Source organism: Geotrypetes seraphini, chromosome 2 (genome assembly GCF_902459505.1).
Source record: "Geotrypetes seraphini chromosome 2, aGeoSer1.1, whole genome shotgun sequence".
In the NCBI taxonomy this organism is placed as follows: Eukaryota; Metazoa; Chordata; class Amphibia; order Gymnophiona; family Dermophiidae; genus Geotrypetes; species Geotrypetes seraphini.
In genome coordinates, this window is record NC_047085.1 from 518,825,130 (window position 1) to 518,845,313 (window position 20,184).

Genomic DNA, 20,184 nt, shown 5'->3' on the forward strand with positions numbered 1-20,184 from the left:
AAATGATTTTATTTTTTAGAATTTAGGTAGAAATTAAGATGTTATGGCCATTATTTATAAAAATATATACGACCACTGGTCCATCTAGCCCAGTTTTCTGTTTCCAACAGTGGACAATCCAAATAGTAGCTACAGGATCTTGTCCATACATTTCTTATGTTGAAATATATTTATTAAATATCAAAGGGCATGCATACAAAAAGGACAGAATAATACAGTTTTCTGATATATTCGCACATTATACAACTCCCTCCCTCCTACCCATCCCTCTGTACAAACCCAGTTCGTGAGCACTCGTAACAAGAATAACTCCCAGTCAAACATTCAAAAGTCTACTTCGGGCGTGAGGAGTAAGGTCCATCCAAAAGTGTGCCTAAATATTCTGAAAACGACATCAAGAGCTCCAAAGTGTCTACGTTCCAAAGAAGCTTGAATGATCATCAGTGTTCTCCAATTCTTATAGGTCGGTGGATCAGAAGACAGCCAATTCGTCAAAATGGCTTTTTTCCCCAGTAACATCACTCTAGCTCCAAAACCTGATATTCCTTTGGGTTTAGGAGACGTAATCTGGTAAAATCCAAAAAGTGCTCTGGGCGTAGGCAACCATCGTCTGCCCCATAATGAAGACCTGTAGTTTCCCAAACAAGTCCAAAACTGCATAATACACGGGCAAGACCAAAACATGTGGCCTGAGCTCGCGCACATTCGGGCAATTATGCACTGGAGTAATTCCCATCCTGTAGGCTCTCATACAGCCGGAGAAGGAACTTAGGTTCCCAATAGAGTATATTGGAAGACAACTTCCACAAGTTCTTCAAGACCTGTTGTACCTGTAAGGCCGTAAGCACACACTGTAAGTCCTCCGACCAGGTGACTGCTAAAATCTCCAAATTAATGCCCGGTTGCATGTCCATACATTTCTTAAACCCAGTTATGCTAACTGCTTTCACCACATCTTCCAACAAGTTCCAGAGCTTAACTATTCTTTGAATGAAAAAAATTTTTTCCTCCTATTGGTTTTAAAAGTATTTCTATATAATTTAATTGAGCATCCTGTGGTTTTTCTACTTTTTGAAAGAGTGAATAATTGATTCACTCTTACTCATTCTACACCACTCAGGATTTTGTAATCATATTCATCCTCAGCCTTCTCTCTTCCAGGCTGAAGAGCCCCAACTTCATTAATATTTCCTCATATCAGGGGAGTTTATTAATACTATTAATTATTTCAAGAGTGCTACCAGATATATGCAGCACTGCACAGAGTCACAAAGGACACAGTCCCTGCTCAAATGAGTTTACAGTCTAAACCAGGGGTGCCCAAAAGGTCAATCGCGATCTACCAGTAGATCGCAAAGGCAACGCAAGCCGATCGCGGAGCCGATCCCGGGCTCTGCAATAGACTCGCGTTGCCTTGTTCTGTTTTCCCTGCTTCCTTGACTCCAGGCCAGCCGTGTGCAGCGATTGCACAAGCGCCAGGCCCACAAGCCTCCCCCCCTCCCAATTCCCATCAGCCCCGAGCTGCGGGTATTTCAAACATGAAGGAGGAGAAGAGGCAGCGGCCGCCTACAGCAGGGGTCCTGTGCTCGTTGACGAGCGCCTGGACGTCGGCTCGGAGCTCTTCAACCCCCCCTCCTGGCCCTTTACTCCCCCCAAATATGAGAGCTTCATGCAGCGCGAGGAGCTCCAGTCCCGCGCAAGCACTGAGGCCCGCCGCCCCCGGACCCTGCCAGGATCAAGAGGCTGAAACGGCTGGTGGTGCCCAGGGAAGGAGAGGAGCAGAAGGGGCTGGAAGAAGAGGAACCCCAAGAACGTGTTCACCCAGATGCCTGGTGAGTGGCAGCGGCTGCAGTTCAGGTTCAAATCCCACTCCAGCCTCAATTCCATGATGCTGCATCATTGCCCTTTTTCTCCTGCTGTAGCAGAAGTCGAGGTCATTGAAATCCAGAGGAGCCAAAATTGAACCAGTTCCTTGTCCTATGACAACCCATTTGGAGCATATTGGAAGACAACTTTCGCAAGTTCTTCAAGCGATATTGGATCTGGTCCTCACAAATGGAGAGAGTATCTCTAATGTTCGAGTGGGTGCTCACCTGGGTAGTAGCGATCATCAAACGGTTTGGTTTGATATAACGGCTAAAGTGGAGAGCGGCCGCACGATACTTAAAGTCCTAGATTTCAAACGTATGGACTTTAATGCAATGGGAAAGTACCTGAAGAAAGAGCTGTTAGGATGGGAGGACATAAGAGAAGTGGAAAGACAGTGGTCTAAGCTGAAAGGAGCGATAAAAATGGCTACGGACCTTTATGTGAAGAAAATCAATAAAAACAAGAGAAAAAGGAAGCCGATATGGTTCTCCAACCTAGTGGCTGAGAAAATAAAGGCGAAAGAGTTGGCGTTCATGAAATATAAAAAAAACCAAGAAGAGGAGAGCAGAAAGGACTACAGGGTGAAACTGAAAGAAGCCAAGAGAGAGATACGTTTGGCGAAGGCACAGGCGGAAGAACAAATGGCTAAAAATGTAAAAAAGGGAGATAAAAATTTTTTCAGATATATTAGTGAAAGGAGGAAGATAAAAAATGGAATTGCTAGGCTAAAAGATGCTGGGAACAAATATGTGGAGAGTGATGAGGAGAAAGCAAATGTGCTAAACAAATACTTCTGTAATCCTAGAGAAGGACCGAGATTGTCTGGCAAAGTTACACGAGAAAATGGAGTAGATTCTGCGCCGTTCACGGAGGAGGGTGTTTATGAGCAACTTGAAAAACTGAAGGTGGACAAAGCAATGGGACCAGACGGGATCCATCCCAGGATACTAAGGGAGCTCAGAGAGGTTCTGGCGAGTCCTATTAAAGACTTGTTCAACAAATCTCTGGAGACAGGAGTGATTCCTGGGGATTGGAGGAGAGCGGATGTGGTCCCTATTCATAAAAGTGGTCACAGGGATGAAGCAGGAAACTACAGGCCGGTGAGCCTCACTTCAGTTGTTGGAAAAATAATGGAAGTGTTGCTGAAAGAAAGGATAGTGTATTTCCTTGAATCTAATGGGTTACAGGATCCGAGGCAACATGGCTTTACAAAAGGTAAATCGTGCCAAACGAACCTGATTGAATTTTTTGATTGGGTGACCAGAGAGCTGGATCGAGGACATATGCTAGATGTAATTTACTTGGATTTCAGCAAAGCCTTTGATACAGTTCCTCATAGGAGGCTGTTGAACAAACTTGAAGGGTTGAAGTTAGGACCCAAAGTGGTGAACTGGGTCAGAAACTGGCTGTCGGACAGACGCCAGAGGGTGGTGTTTAATGGAAGTCACTCGAAGGAAGGAAAGGTGTCTAGTGGAGTCCCTCAGGGTTCGGTGCTGGGGCCAATCCTGTTCAATATGTATGTAAGTGACATTGCTAAAGGGTTAGAAGGAAAAGTGTGCCTTTTTGCAGATGATACCAAGATTTGTAACAGAGTAGACACCGAAGAGGGAGTTGAAAATATGAAAAAGGATCTGCAAAAGTTAGAGGAATGGTCTAATGCCTGGCAACTAAAATTCAATGCAAAGAAATGCAGAGTAATGCATTTGGGGATTAATAATAGGAAGGAACCATATATGCTGGGAGGAGAGAAGCTGATATGCACGGACGGGAAGAGGGACCTTGGGGTGATAGTGTCCGAAGATCTAAAGGCGAAAAAACAGTGTGACAAGGCAGTGGCTGCTGTCAGAAGGATTCTGGGCTGTATAAAGAGAGGCGTAGTCAGTAGAAGGAGGAAGGTGTTGATGCCCCTGTACAGGTCATTAGTGAGGCCCCACTTGGAATATTGTGTTCAGTTTTGGAGACCGTATCTGGCGAAAGACGTAAGAAGACTTGAGGCAGTCCAGAGGAGGGCGATGAAAATGATAGGAGGCTTGCGCCAGAAGACGTATGAGGAGAGACTGGAAGCTCTGAATATGTATACCCTAGAGGAAAGGAGAGACAGGGGAGATATGATTCAGACGTTCAAATACTTAAAGGGTATTAACGTAGAACTAAATCTTTTCCAGAGAAAGGAAAATGGTAAAACCAGAGGACATAATTTGAGGTTGAGGGGTGGTAGATTCAGGGGCAATGTTAGGAAATTCTACTTTACGGAGAGGGTGGTGGATGCCTGGAATGCGCTCCCGAGAGAGGTGGTGGAGAGTAAAACTGTGACTGAGTTCAAAGAAGCGTGGGATGAACACAGAAGATTTAGAATCAGAAAATAATATTAAAGATTGAACTAGGCCAGTTACTGGGCAGACTTGTACGGTCTGTGTCTGTGTATGGCCGTTTGGAGGAGGATGGGCAGGGGAGGGCTTCAATGGCTGGGAGGGTGTAGATGGGCTGGAGTAAGTCTTAACAGAGATTTCGGCAGTTGGAACCCAAGCACAGTACCGGGTAAAGCTTTGGATTCTCGCCCAGATATAGCTAAGAAGAAAAAAAAAAAAAAATTTAAATTGAATCAGGTTGGGCAGACTGGATGGACCATTCGGGTCTTTATCTGCCGTCATCTACTATGTTACTATGTAAGACCTGTTGAACCATGTCCTATGACAACCCATTTGCATTGGGTTTAGCATCCCCCATAAGTTAGAAAAAGTTGGCTCCTGAGTTTCCTTTCCGCCTGAACTACTTCCTTGAAAAGTATATATCCCTTTCTCTGGATACAAGAAAAGAGCACCGTACTTTTAAGGCATTTTGACATTTTGACATTTTAAGGCAGTGGATCCTGAGAGGCTTTCATGTATCCCAGTCTCATGTAGGTGACATTGGGCCAACTTAATAGGTTTGTGACTAGCCTTTGCCAGCTGGTTCCTCCTTTTGTTAGGTAATACAGTACCCTTATTCCAATATGACCCAGAATCTGCCTGCTGGTTGGGGCAGCATCACTCCCAGCCATGGCTAATGTCAGAGGGAAGCAACCAGGGCAAGAGGGAAGAGCCTGAAGGTGATCTTCCAGGCCCATTCCTCAGTTTCTGTCCTGAGTCCTGCTTGTGTTCAAACCCTTCTCCTAGCGCTCTCATTATTTATTTTACACACACCTGCTGAAAGGAGCACATTGGTCTCCTATGGGTTATGTTAATAAAATGTTGGCAGTTTTTTTGTTAAACTTTTAGTTCAGTTTGACTACACTGACTATCTCCACGTCAGTGGTGTAGCCACAGATGAGCCTGGGCCCACTCCAAATTCTGGTACCTTTGTTATGGCTGACAGGGAACCTCTGGTGGTCAGAACAGGTCATTCTTCTATAGTTGCTAGAGCCAGCAGCTGGCTGGAGCTGTTGGGGAGTGGGGGGAGGGAGGCTTGTGGGCCTGGCACTTGTGCAGTTGCTGCATGCACTTGGCCTGGCATCGGGGAAGCAGGGAGAAATTGGTGGTGGTGGCTTAAGGGGGGGGGCAAGGAGAGAGAAAGAAAGGGGATGGGGCAGGGAGAATGGAAGAAAACGTTGGACTCATGGAAGGATGGAGAGAGATGTTGGTTGGGGAGTGGAATGAGGTCTGGAGGAGAGGAAGCATGCAGGAGGCAGAAAGAAAGGAAGAGATATTGGATGCACAGTCAGGAGACTCATGAAATCACCAGCCAACAAAGGTAGGAAAAATGATTTTATTTTCAGTTTAGTGATCAAACTGTCTGTTTTGAGAATTTATATTTGCTGTCTATATTTTGCACTATGGCCCCCTTTTACTAAACCGTGATAGCGTTTTTTAGTGCAGGGAGCCTATGAGCGTCGGGAGCAGCGCAGGACATTCAGCACAGCTCCCTGCGCTAAAAACCACTGTCTTCTATCACATAATTAATAACTTCTGTTTATATTCAACAGATCATCACATCACACAAGAACAGAGAGTCCCTGTAGGAGACTCAAGCTATGAACGCCATGGCAAGAGGAAAGGAAAAGCACACCAGAAAGAACTTCAACACATGCATAAAAGGAATCATAAAAATGAGAAACCATTTACATTCACTGAATGTAATAATAACTTTACTCAACTTTCAATTCTACAAATTTACCAACAGACCCACACAGCAGCAAAACCAATTACATGTACTGAGTGTAAACAAAGCTTTACTTTCCTTTCAAGCCTAAGACGTCACCAGAGAATCCACATGGGAGACAAACCAGTTATATGTACTGAGTGTAATAAAAGCTTTACTCGGCTTTCAGGCCTAAAAAATCATCAGAGGATCCACACGGGAGACAAACCATTTACATGTGCTGAGTGTAATAAAAATTTTACTTGGTTTTCAGGCCTAAAAAATCATCAGAAGATCCACATGGAGGAGAAACCATTTACATGTACTGAGTGTAATAAAAGCTTCACTCAGCTTTCACATTTAAAAGTTCACCAGAGGATCCACACAGGAGACAAACCATTTACATGCACTGAGTGTAATAAAAGCTTCATTCAACTTGCAGGCCTAAAATATCACCAAAGGATCCACAGGGGAGTCAAACCATTTACCTGTACTGTGTGTAATAAAAGCTATATTCGACTTTCATATCTAAAAGTTCACCAGAGGATCCACACGGGAGATAAAGCATTTACATGTGCTGAGTGTAATAAAAGTTTCACTTGGCTTTCACATCTAAAAGTTCACCAGAGGATCCACACGGGGGACAAACCATTTACATGTGCTGAGTGTAATAAAAGCTTCACCAAGCTTTCAAATCTAAAAGTTCACCAGAGAAACCATACAGGATACAAACCATTTACATGTACTGAGTGTAATAAAAGCTTCACTCAGCTTTCTCATCTAAATGTTCACCAGAGGATTCACACAGGATTTTACACTGAGTGTAATAAAAGCTTCATTGAACCCTAAAATATCACGAGAGGATCCACAGGGGAGTCAAACCATTTACTTGTACTGAGTGTAATAAAAGCTATATTCGGCTTTCATATCTAAAAGTTCACCAGAGGATCCACACGGGAGACAAACCATTTACATGTGCTGAGTGTGATAAATGCTTCAATCGGCTTTCAGAGCTAAAAATTCACCAGAGGATCCAAACAGGAGGAAGGGCATATGCACCTACTGAGGGCTGAATTCTATATATACCATGTTTCCCCGATGATAAGGCAGGGCCATCAAATAAGACAGCCCCCCCTTTTTAGAAAAAAATGTAAAATAAGGCACCCCCCCGCAAATAAGCCACCCACCGATACCTGCGCTTACCCGAATCGGGTGGTACGGTGGGTGACTCCGTGTGGTCCCTCCGTCTACCGTATTTGCCTCCATGGCTGCGTGCCGTGCCTCGTCATGAAGTGAAGAGGAGGAAGTGACAGGACTGCAGCGCGCGCACGTGACTCCGCGCAAGGAAACACAGGCAGCTTCCCTGATCCCTCCCTAACGGAGACTGCAGGAGTTTGTTCACGGCCAGAACATCCAAAAGTGAGACACGCAGACAGGTTTCTTTTGCTGTGAGCAATACCACTTACTGCATATAAAGCCTGTTTAAAATGCATACGGTATATAAACAATGGTTTCACATTGTCAAGTCCCCTCTGATGCTGCACTACAGAATAATCTCTTTACTGTGTTTCCCTGATGGAGAACATTGGGGACATTAAATGGTACAATATATGGTATGATGGATAAAGCTGGCCATACACGGTATGATTTTTCGGCCGACCGATTCTTCAGCCGACCGTTTTCTTCCTCCAACGAACGCATTGCGAACGTACCTATCGCGAACGTAATAAAATTCTGTTTTTTTTTCAACAATAACTGTGTACTATAGTCTTCTTCATGGGTAAATAAGGCATCCCCCCGAAAATAAGCCCTAGAGCATATTTTGGCCTTCCAAAAAAAATAAGACAGTGTCTTACCATCAGGGAAACAGGGTAGTGCGCCTTAAATCGGCGCAGAAATAAGAGCTAGTCTATAAGCCTAAAGTTAGGCTTGGTTTCTAAAATAGCACATTTATCTGGGAACTGTGCCATCAAAAGCATAATGGATATACCTGCGTCTAAATTAGGAGCGGAGGTTCTAATTCTGGAATTTTGCATGGAATTTAAAGGAATGCGCCCGATTTACCCATTACCTATCTATTTCCACACTCCTTTTTTTGACTCGCACGTAAAGCAGTAATAGGTGTTAACCAGGGACAGCGGGTAGATATTCTCACTGATGGGACTCCCTAGCTTAACTAAAGGAGATGGAGGGAGAGTCGGCCTCCAAATAAAAGATAATTGTTTCAAGCTGTGCACCAAAATCAGATATATTGTCTGATACGAGTAGGCGGAGAGCAAGGGAAGGAAAAATGAATAGAAGTGGTATACAACCATCCTTGGCAAGAGTGAAAGGTAAGAAACCCAACAAAACCAATCGTATGGAGGCTCTGAAATAGCCAACCTCGTAGCAGCGAGAAAATCCAAGCCTAGGAGACGGAGACCCTATAAAGAACCAGGAAGAAAGGGTAGATTGGTTACTGGAAAGGAGCATGTTTAAGGGTGACCGGACCAAAAGACTCGTTGAAGCCATGCTTGTCTTAGGTCGTCATCGATGGGAAAGTTGCAAAGCAAAGTGGAAAGTGTGGTTCCTGTTGACTAGAGCAGTGGTTCCCAACCCTGTCCTGGAGGACCACCAGGCCAATCGGGTTTTCAGGATCTCCCTAATGAATATGCACGGAGCAGATTTACATGCCTGTCACTTCCATTCTATGCAAATCTCTCTCATGCATATTCATTAGGGCTAGCCTGAAAACCCGATTGGCCTAGTGGTCCTCCAGGACAGGGTTGGGAACCACTGGACTAGAGTAAGGTTGTCGTAGAAAACTGGACTAAAACATAGGAGAAAAACTGTGACTATTAATGGGAGAATGTAGAAGAAGTTGGAATGAAAGACTGGCTGACTAGGAGTAAGCAGCAAAAAAATGTGGGGTGAAATAACTGTTGCCCAAAATCATAAATAATTCATAATCAATACTGAAAAGAGTGGTAAGGCTGTGCTTTCATTCAAAATATAAAACTCATTTGGGGGTGAGATCTCAGAAATTAATTCCCCAATTCATTATAGGGCAGCCTAAGCTGATCCATTCGGGGGATTAATTTATCAATCATTACCTCCAACCTTAATGCAAAATCTTATCGTGTTAAAACAATAAATATTCTTTGAACATTATAAGTGTGGAACTTAGCTTCAAACAGCAATGAAACTTCACAATCGTGATCTCAACGGGGCCCGTTTCGTCCGTGGCTTCATCAGGAGATCAAGAGAAATGACTATAACTGAACATGTTCCAACCACATTGAACATCCAGTGACCTGGAAGACAGAAAGAAGATCAGCCTCCCATCTTCGTAAACATTACTAAACGTATACTGAACAAACTGTAAGTACTAAACAATGCCTTCAACACTGGAGGACCGGGTCAAAATTGACTCTTGAGTTATAACCTGCATTGTGAATCCTCACACGGAAAGAACCAGGGCTGTGGAGTCAGTAGATAAATGTTCCGACTTCGACTCCGACTCCTCGGTTTTTTGTACTTCAGACTCCGACTCCAGGTACCCGAAATTTCCTCCAACTCCGACTCCACAGCACTGGTTAATTTTCAGATCGTTAAAATGGAATGTCAAGTTGAGAGAAATGAGCATTTTCGACACCACCTTCTTTTTGCTTTTAATCAAGGTTCTAAGGCCGCAGAAGCTGCTCGCAACATTTGTGCTGTGTATATAGTGGGTGCTATAGCTGAAAGAATCGCTCGTGATTGGTATGCCAAGTTCAAAAATGGAGTCGGTAGATAAATGTTCCGACTCCGACTCCTCAGTTTTTTGTACTTCAGACTCCGACTCCAGGTACCCGAAATTTCCTCCGACTCTGATTCCACAGCACTGGTTAATTTTCAGATCGTTAAAATGGAATGTCAAGTTGAGAGAAATGAGCATTTTCGACACCACCTTCTTTTTGCTTTTAATCAAGGTTCTAAGGCCGCAGAAGCTGCTCGCAACATTTGTGCTGTGTATATAGTGGATGCTATAGCTGAAAGAATCACTCGTGATTGGTATGCCAAGTTCAAAAATGGAGTCTCCAAAGCAGTCATAGCGGCAATTCCCCTCCCTGTCTCTGGTAATGGGAACTAAACTGTCCTAAGCCCTATCCAAGTGGCACAAAGGACCATGGCCTGGATGAGTAAGCTTTACTCTACCCTATAAATCATGTGGAGCAGCATTTTAGAAGGGAAGTCAAAAACAGAATATGTAGCTTTATTACAATATATAGACATCATAGGTGCTCAAAGTGATGTCCAAACTCTTCTGATTTCAGTGACTTACTGCATTAACAAAATTGACTACAAACAGTGTCCACAGGGATTGAAGTGTGTACACTTCCCCCTCCCCATTCGCGATTTCTGCACTCGCGATTTCACATAATCGCAATTTTTTTCTGGGGAGGGTGAAAATTAAAAAAAACATATTTTTTACCTCCCTGCCGCCTTCCCGGCCTTACCTGGTGGTCTAGCGGGCTTTCGGGGCAGGAGCGATCTTCCTACGCTCCTGCCCCATGCAAATTGCCATGAGGAAATGGCTGTAGGGAGTTCCCATCAGACTACGGGAACTCACAGCAGCCATTTCCTCATGGCGATCTGCACAGGGCAGGAGCGTAGGAAGATCGCTCCTGCCCCGAAAGCCCTCTAGACCACCAGGTAAGGCCGGGAAGGCGGCAGGGAGGTGGGGGTGGGTCAGAGCCGGATAATCGCGGTTTTTCACCATTTGCGGTCCAGCTCTGCCCATATCCCCCGCGAATAACGAGGGAGAAGTGTATACATTTTTTGGGCCCCTCCTTTACATATTGTGATGAGGAAGATAGGGGACCTATAGAGGGAGTAAAAAAAAAAAAATCCCCTCCCATTTGAAGAAGAATCTGCATGAGATCCCACAATTACAAGAAGGGAAAGGTAGGAAATCAGAAAATACAAGAAAGAGTCCTGTCTCCTGCTATGAGAGCCCCTCCGAGAGAGTTCCAGTCAGTAAGGAAGGGTCAGGTGGGAAGGGAACCATCCCAGAGGAAGAGGAGATGATATGGGAGTCCCCTGGTGAGGAGGAAGAAATTCCTATGGAAATAGAGGAGAGTGAGGACCCAGAGAATGATATGGAGATAGACCTATAACCTTGAATTTCTCCAGTGAGCAATAGAGGAGAAAAATTGTCAGGAGAACCATGCAATCATTCTTGTGGGTGGTAAACTCCCTTGCTCATAAGGGTTTTGTCAGTGAAAGAGACCTCCAACCTTTGAAATAGTGTTTTACTGTCCATATCAAAAGGGGATGTCTTAGTTTTCTAATCCTGCCTGACCCGGGGTGAGTTGGAGCTGTCATAGTTCAAGTTCAATTTATTTGATATACTGCAAATATAAAACCAAGAGGCGAATCTAAGCGGTTTACCATAAAAATATTAAAATTTGCATAATGGATGATTTGCATATTCCTTCAACTGGAGGGATGGATATAATGGAGTTATCACATATTTTTTAAACTATAGACAATGTCTTTTTAATCCTTATCTTGCACTTATGGATCTATTCAAAGTTGAGATGAATCTGTTTGAGATTCTCCCACCCTAACCAACAAACTAGATGGAACTTGGGATCTTGCATTCTGAAAGCAGCCAAGGTGGGTGACACATGGGGAGAAATGTTGGTATCTTGCCTAATCCCCAGTAAACTTATTCTCCCACAGACTTGAAAGGAAATTATCTGCTTTAGTACAGACCACAACTGGAAAGTATTGCTTCAATCAAGTAACTTGCTTCTACAAAGACCTAGACATTCTCATCAGTGCGGAGTTTTCTTTGAATCTGTTCATTTGGACTATTGCTTAATCCATGAGCTCTTATCAGACCTATATGGACCCCTGAGGAATACTGCATTGTCGAAACATGGACCGTGTTGGGTCCAGAGTTCCCAGTGTATTGGGTCCTAGATATATATATATATTTTAATGTGGATTACCAAGTTTGATTTTTAATAAAGCCTACATCTTGAACATCAATTCTCCACAGAGTCTTTTGATTTTGATATATATAGATATATATGTAGATATAGATAGATAGCATATACACACAATTAATTTCCCTTCTACCCTATCACGTTTATGGCATTCCTTTTATTTTCAATTATTTTATTTACAATATAAACTGCTTAAATCCACATGGTGCGATTGGCTGACCCGAAACATCCTCTCCGACGTCAGAATTGATGTCGAGAAGAAGGCTTCTGGGCACAATTAGCAGCAGGGAGGTAAGCAGAGCAGCAGCGGACTGGGGGGGGTTTAAATCGGGCCTGGAAGGAGGCTTTTTTTTCCGCGGAAGGGAGGGAAGGAGGTAGGTAGGCAAGCTGGCTGGCTTTGGTGCTGCAGGGAGGGAGGTAGGCAGGCAGGGTGGGGGTGGGACAAAGTCTAGAAGGCAATGAGGGGGACATAGGAAGGGGGCACTAAGGACATGTAAAGGAGGCACTAAGGACATAGGAAGGGGCACTAAGGACATGGGAAGGAAGCACATGCTAAGTTGCGGAAATAGTGGGTGGGCCATTATATGGCATCTGCCCAGAGCAAAAAAGGCGGGGTCATTATTCTCTTTCGGGTCTTATTTCTCAGGTGGACCAGATGTGGGCAGATTTGGAAGGGCAAATAGTCATCTGTAAGGCCATGATACAACATAGGCCTATGGTGCTTTGCAATGTCTATGCCCCTAATCGCTTTGATCTCCAATTCCAAAGAAGGCTGGTGCTGGCCCTCTTGTGCTTTGATGTATCCCATTCGATTGTAGGGGGAGACTTTAATTCAGTGTGGGACCCCCAACTGGATAGATCAAGGGGGGCTGAAGATGGTAAACAGTGCTCTAGTAAACCTTTGTGCAAGTTATGTCAAACTTTTGATCTGACTGATGCTTGGAGGTTTTTACATCCTACAGAACACATCTCTCCAGGGCTCACTCCACTCTCTCACGGATAGATTACTTACTAATCTCTACTCTAGTCTGATGCAGAGATAGGCCCTACTGCAATCTTGGACCATGTGCCGGTCTGGATGCAGTGGGAGGGCCCTGGGGCACCTGGCAATTTCCATTAGATTTATACTCTGACTCTGTGTTTCGGGACTCTCTCTGATTAAATGGTGGAAGGAATATGAAATGGACAATGGACCCCAGAGAGAGGACTCAGTCCTCTTCTGTGAAACAGTGAAGGCTGTATTACGGGGTCACATCATTAGTTATACCCGTCATAAATGGAAAGCCCGAGACTGAGCAATACTTAGGCTGGAAGGTCAGCTTCAGAAGGAGAGGAAGCGGTGTGCTCCGACCCACATGGGGGCAGATAAGGAGAAGCTGCTGGCATCTCAGGCAGCTCTTAATACCCTGTTGCACCAAAGAGTAAAAAAATCTTCTCTATATTATAAGTATCAACTTTACTGCTATGGTTGGTTAGAACAGCGGAGGGGCGTTCCCCCATTTTGCGTTTGAAAACGGAGAATGGACAGGAAGTCCCAGATGATCCACAAATTGCCAGGTGTTTCAGGAGTATTATTCTAAATTATATGGCTTGCTCCAAGATCTGGGTTTGGAGAGCTTTGACGACTCCTCATTCCGCCTACTGGTACAGTCCTCCGTTCTCAGTGTACTGGACTATTGCAATATCATTTACTTGAGCTCCACGAAGAAAACCACTAGGAGACTAAAATTGATCCAGAACACTGCCGTCCGCCTCATATTCGGCCTGAACAAATGGAACCACATCACTCCTTTCTACCACCAACTGCATTGGCTGCCTTTCGAATCCAGAGTCGTCTTCAAATTCGCCTGCTTCTGCTACAAAACAGTTTTTGGCCTTTTACCTAGTTACCTCAATCAACATTTCACTCTGAATCTCACCAACAAGAACTCCCGTAGAATCCAGTTGTTCGTCTTCCCCTCCATAAAATTATGTCATCTCAAAAGATTCCTTGACAAAACCTTTGTTTACCAGGCGGCTAAGCTGAACCCTTGGCTAGCCCAAATGGTACTCGAGGCCCCCACCCACCTTAGCTTCAGAAAACTACTCAAAACGCACCTTTTCCGCGAACAGGTCCTTTAACCACTTTCCACCTGCAACTACCCCTTTCCCACTCTCACCCCGCTCCTATTGCTCTCCCCCTTCCTCCCCTCCCCCTACTTGGTCTCTTCTCTCGTTTTCTCATACCTTCCATCTCTACCTTCGATGCTGCTTGTACTTTTGATAAAACTCTGTTAAAGCGTCCCCACGCTTCCTCTTTGTTGCTTGTAACTTTGTTCAAAATTTTGTAAATCCGTGTGTCATCGCGGATCTTAATTAACGGATGTGAACCGCCTAGAACTTCTTGGGTATGGCGGTATACAAGAATAAATTATTATTATTATTATTATCTCGAGAATATTAACTTGCCGAGAGTAGAGAGGGCGGCATTGGACAAATTGAATGCCCCAATCACTACTGACGAGGTGGAGTGGGCGATCTCTGGAAGTGCTCTTTGCAAAGCACCTGGGGTAGATGGCCTAAGAGTAGAATTTTATAAGGAGACTGCTTCACCCCAGGTCCTTGTGTTTAATGCCTTCATAGGTCAGGGCAGACTGCCACCGGGCCTTGAGGTGGCAAAGATGGTGGTTTTGCCTAAGCCCAAGAGAGATCCTACGTTACTGGGTTCATACCGGCCCTTCTCTCTTTTGAATTTTGACACTAAATTACTTGAAAAATCTCCCTTCTCTAATTCATGCAGCCCAGGTGAGATTTATTAAAGGAAGATTAATAGTTACGAATATGAGACAGATCATCGTGTCTATGGAGAGGGTTATGAGGGAACAGAGGCCTTCTCTGCTAATCAGCTTTGATGCGAAGAAGGCCTTTGATAGAGTGAGATGGGATTTTCTCTTTCCTGCTCTTCATGCCTTTGGGTTTGTTGGGTGATTTGTACAAGCTATCCACACTTTGTACAGGGACCCTAGGGCCTTTCTGTAGGTTAATGACTGCCGTTCAGCCCAGTTGTCTGTCGAGGAACCCCGTCTCCTCTCCTCTTGCTATTGACCTTGAACTCTCTTATCAGAGATATCATTGCCCTCTCGGATGTTCAGGGGGTGGAGATAGGGGACTATGAATTCAAGATAGGCACATTTGTGGATGATTTGCTGGTGCATTAACAAGACCCTAGCCTAGATCAGTGTTTTTCAACCTTTTTTGGGCAAAGGCACACTTGTTTCATGAAAAAAATCACGAGGCACACCACCATAAGAAAATGTTAAAAAATTTAACTCTCTGCCTATATTGACTATATATAAAGTAATTCTCTTGAATAGGAATCAAATAAACACAAAGAAAGTATTTTATAATTACTTTATTATGAAATAAAAATTATAAAATACTTTATTCAGTGCGAAACCTGGGCCTGTTTGGCTGAACACAAAGCTGATATTCTGGCTGGAATCGAAGAAAGACACACACGTAGCTCTTCGTCAACAGCTCTCAGTCTCTCTCTGTATTTGGTTTTTATAGCATACAAAAATAGACAAATATACCCTCCATCCTTTTTATTAAACCACAATAGCAGTTTTTAGCGCAGGGAGCTGCGCTGAATGTCCAGCGCTGCTCTTGACGCTCATAGGCTCCCTGCGCTAAAAACCACTATTGCGGTTTAGTAAAAGGTGACCATATTGTAAAATATAGACAGCAGATATAAATTCAGAACTGTGCATAGTAAGTGAAGGGAAGTTTTCATCTCTGGGAATTTACCCAGTTAACTATTAAGTTATTTGGGCAAATTCCTTTGAAAACTGTGGTAATACTGCCTCCACTTTGCTAAATTTAAAATAAAATTATTTTTCCTACCTTGTCTGGTGATTTCTGGTTGCACTTTCTTCTTCTGACTGTGCATCCAATCTTTCTTCCCTTCTATCAGCCTGTATGCTTTCTCTCCCCACACCTCATTCCCTCCCCCAACTTTTTCTTCCTCTCTTCCTGACCTTTCTTTCTGTTTCTCTTCTTTCCTTCTGTTTCCCTGCCTGCCCCCTTTCTTTCTTTCTCCCTGCCGTTCCCCAAGCCACTGCCACTGCCGCTACCATCGGGGAACAGGACCCACCAATGGATAACAGGCCCCAAAGCCGACGCCGACGCATGCTCTCCCTGACGTCAATTCTACAATCGGAGAGGAAGTTCCGCCCAGCCAGGCAGCGATTGGCTGGCCCGAACCAGGCAGCGATTGGCTGGCCCGAACTTCCTCTCCGACTGTAGAATTGACGTCGGGGAGAAGAAGACTTATCGGCTCCATAGATTAGATCGCCAAGACAAAGTGAGTCTTGGGTGATCGACTCACTTTGCCTTGGCGAGCTACTGGCGCCCCTGCCTCGGGCCCCCTGTCAGCTCCGGGCCCGGCGGCCCTGCGGCACACCAGGCAACACTAGTGTGCCGCGGAACAGCGGTTGAAAAACACTGCCCTAGATCAACGGTGTCCAATGTCGGTCCTCGAGGGCCGCAATCCAGTCGGGTTTTCAGGATTTCCCCAATGAATATGCATGAGATCTATTAGCATACAATGAAAGCAGTGCATGCAAATAGACCTCATGTATATTCATTGGGGAAATCCTGAAAATCCGACTGGACTGCGGCCCTCGAGGACCGACATTGGACACCCCTGCCCTAGATCGTCCCTGCCTTCATTGCTGATGGTTATCCAAGAGTACAGGGATTTTGATGGTCTGCGGCTTAACCTGGAGAAGTTAGAGGCTTTGGCTCCAGTGGGGAATTTGAGGAAGGAATGGGGCTTATCCTTCCCGCTTTGGTGGGATGATAGCTCATTTTGATACCTTGGGGTCTGACTCCCGCAAGACATTAAGGATCTCTATATCCTTAATGTGCAATGCTTGCTAGAGGACACAAAACAGCGTTTTACAAATTTTATGTCGCTTCCTCTCTCTCTAGTAGGGCAGATTAACTTATATAAAATTATAATTATCCCTAAATGGTTATTCAGAAAGCTTTTGATAAAGCCTCATGAGAGGCTTCTGAGAAAATTAAAGTGTCATGGGATAGATAGGTGGCTTGGGATAGATTCAGTTGTGTATTAGGAATTGGTTATCAGATAGAAAACAGAGGGTAGGGTTAAATGGTCATTTTTCTCAATGGAGGAGAGTAAACACTGGAGTACCACAAGGGTCTGTACTGGGACCTAGTGGCTGTGAAAGATGCCTTTGTAGACTCCATCCTTCCTCTCAACACCTCTCTATAAACAGCACAGTGTCCACATACTGGAAGTCAGCAGTCATCGGTTCTTGAAAAACCCTCACCCTTGACCCTACCGTGCCAACCAACTTTAGACCTGTCTCCAGTATTAAACCAATTACAATTCTTCATTGACAAAAAAGGATCTCTATCCACCTTCCAACCAGGATTTAGGAAATTCCACAGTACTGAAAGCGTCCTCCCCATCATTGACAACTGCTGGAAACTCATGGATAAGGGTAATGATATCCTTCTGGTGCTATTGGATCTCAGTATGGCATTCAACACTTGACCCTCCTCTCCTCACTGCACGTCTCTCTGAAATTGGAATCTGAGACACGGCATTTGATGGTTCACTTCCTTTCTGAATAATAGAGTCCAAAGCATACTGCTCGACAATGATCAAATATGGTGTTCCACAAAGGGCTCTACTATCCCTCCCATATTATTCAGTTTCTCCATTAGACCTGTCCTAGACATAGCAAACAAATACCAAATAATAATAATAATAACTTTATTCTTCTATACCGCCACAATCTTGCGACTTCTAGGCAGTTTACAATCAAGAATGCTGGACATTCAGCAAAATACAATAAGTAGATATTCAGAGGAAATACAGAGATCAGAGACCTCAGGAGGCAATAGTATAGAAATACAATTTGCTGAGCGAAAATGTAATATGTACATTTTAGTAGGTAATGTCCGACAGGACCTGTTGGGGATAAATAGCAACGTAAAGTTACGATAAGATGAAGATAACAGATTATATTTATAACAGTGCTGTAAGTTCAGGTGGAATAGGGAGGGGGGAGGGAGAGGGAGAGCAGGTCAATTGTTTAGCTATTTCGCGGATGACATCTAACTATACCTACCTATAGGAGAAACACCCAAATTGCAAAAGTCCTAAAATGCCTATTGGAAATCAAAAACTGGAGTTTTGTGTGGCCGCCCTCCATGTGAGCTGTTCTATCAAATCAAACCGTTTAATTATCACCATGGCCCAGGTGGGCACCAACTTGGATGCTAGATACACTTTCTTCATTTGTGAGCACCAGATCCAGCATCGCTTCTTCCCTTGTGGGTTCTGTCACCATTTGCCTGAGGAGAGCATTTTGAAAGGCATCCACAATCTCTCTGTTTCTTTCCAATTCTGCAGAGGGAACTTTCCAATCCACATCTGTCAGGTTGAAATCACCCAGCAGCAGCACCTCCCCTTTCTTTCCCAACTTCTGGATATCTGCAACCAGATCTTTATCAAGTTGCTCCAATTGTGTCAGAGGTTTGTAGACAACTCCCACAAGATAAGAAAATTGGGTCATTAGGGCATAGACAGGGGGTGGGTAAGCAGAGTGGGCAGACTTGATGGGCTGTAGCCCTTTTCTGCCGTCATCTTCTATGTTTCTTCTTTTTCTAGATAGATGTTCCATCTTCTCTTTTCAAAGCTATTCATATCACTTCCTCTTTTCCCCAGGCCCCTTGCATTTCAGTCGCTTGAATATTGTTCTTCACATAGAGAGCTACTCATCCACCTTTTCGGCCATCCCTGACCTTCCTAAAAAGATTATAGCCCGGTATCTCTGTGGTTTACCCATTGTATCATTCCTATTACCTACTCCCCAACCCTGAGATGTCGTGTCTGTCCAAATTAGATTGTAAGCTCTTCAGAGCAGGGACCATCTATTGAGTGTTAAATGGTGCTGCGTACACCTTTCAGCACTATAGAAATGATAAATAGGTGTGCCTCTAATATCAGGGCCTGCAGATCATGAACATTGTTGCTTAGACTGCGTTTGTGATCATTTTCCAGCTACCTTTAAATGGCACCCTCTTGGCTAGTCTCACTTCCTACTGCATTGCTAAGAAGTTAATTGCTAAGATTGTTCTTTATATTGCTCTCTTTACTACTGTTACATCTTGTCTTTTGCTGGGGATGGACAACAGACGTGACCTGCCACCCCCACCTTCTAGTTTAAATGCCTAGAAACATATTGCCTGAATTTCTCAGCAATGATCCTTTTACCTATCATAGTAAGATGCAGCCCATCAATTCAATATAGTCTCTTATTGTTCCATACATTTACCCGTCCTCCTATGCACCTAAACCTTTCTCGATGACACTAGGCTCTGAGCCACCTATTGAAGTTCTCCGTATTTTGTAATCTTTCCTCTCCCTTTCCATAACTAGGCAGTATTTCTGAAAAGGCTAGTCTTTACAAAATGTTTTAACTCCTCCCCCATCTCCTGAAAAGCACTCCAAGCGGGGTACTGTTTGCCAGGTAACTCATTCCCAGGTGGATAACATCATCAGTGTTAGAATCCTTAGTTTCTTCTTTAATTATACTCCTGGTAGATGAGGATCCTGGAAGACATTCACAAGTTGGTCTTGTTGAACTGCATTCCAAGGTTAATGCCTCAAATGATGGAATTCCCTAGCAGCAATACATTCCCTCATTGTGCATAAGCTTTTTTATTTATGCTGCTGGTGTGCTTTACTTCTTGAGTTATCTTCACTGGTTCTACTTCCACCTCAACTCTTTTTTTCCAGAACATCATAATACACTAATGGAGCAACAATTGCGAGGGTGGGTGTTTTTGTGTCACACATCTTAGTCTACCTGAGCCTACTGTGACTAATCTATTTCTGGGTTTTTTTAAATCTTTCAGGCAATGGTGGTAAATTGGTGATTATATGGAGTGATAGAAGCTGCTTTAATTGCATCCAAGTCCTACTTAAGCTTATTAAATTATTAGATCAATACTTGCAAGCTGAAGATAGATGGGGCAAGCCTTAAGCCTCCAGAGGGTGTGCCTTGGAACTAAAGCACAATAATTACACTGAATAAGTCATCTTGATTGGTTGGAATGAGTATTGTCAGAGTATTCCTGATTATTGGGTTGTCTATATATGTGCAGCAAATCCTAGGGTTGATGGGATTATAAGTTATGAGTCAGT

General features: G+C 44.0%; 1 protein-coding gene across 1 annotated transcript in view; it reads left to right on the forward strand.

The window, feature by feature from the left end:
- Nucleotides 1-7,183, forward strand: part of LOC117355029 (zinc finger protein 850-like) — a 92,246-nt gene extending 85,063 nt beyond the window's left edge. Inside the window, exon 6 of the mRNA XM_033932975.1 lies at nt 5,831-7,183. Within this exon, the coding sequence (XP_033788866.1) occupies nt 5,831-6,834 (1,004 nt within the window). The 3' untranslated portion in view covers nt 6,835-7,183. The remainder of the gene's footprint in view (nt 1-5,830) is intronic.
- The last annotated feature ends 13,001 nt before the right edge of the window (nt 7,184-20,184 follow it).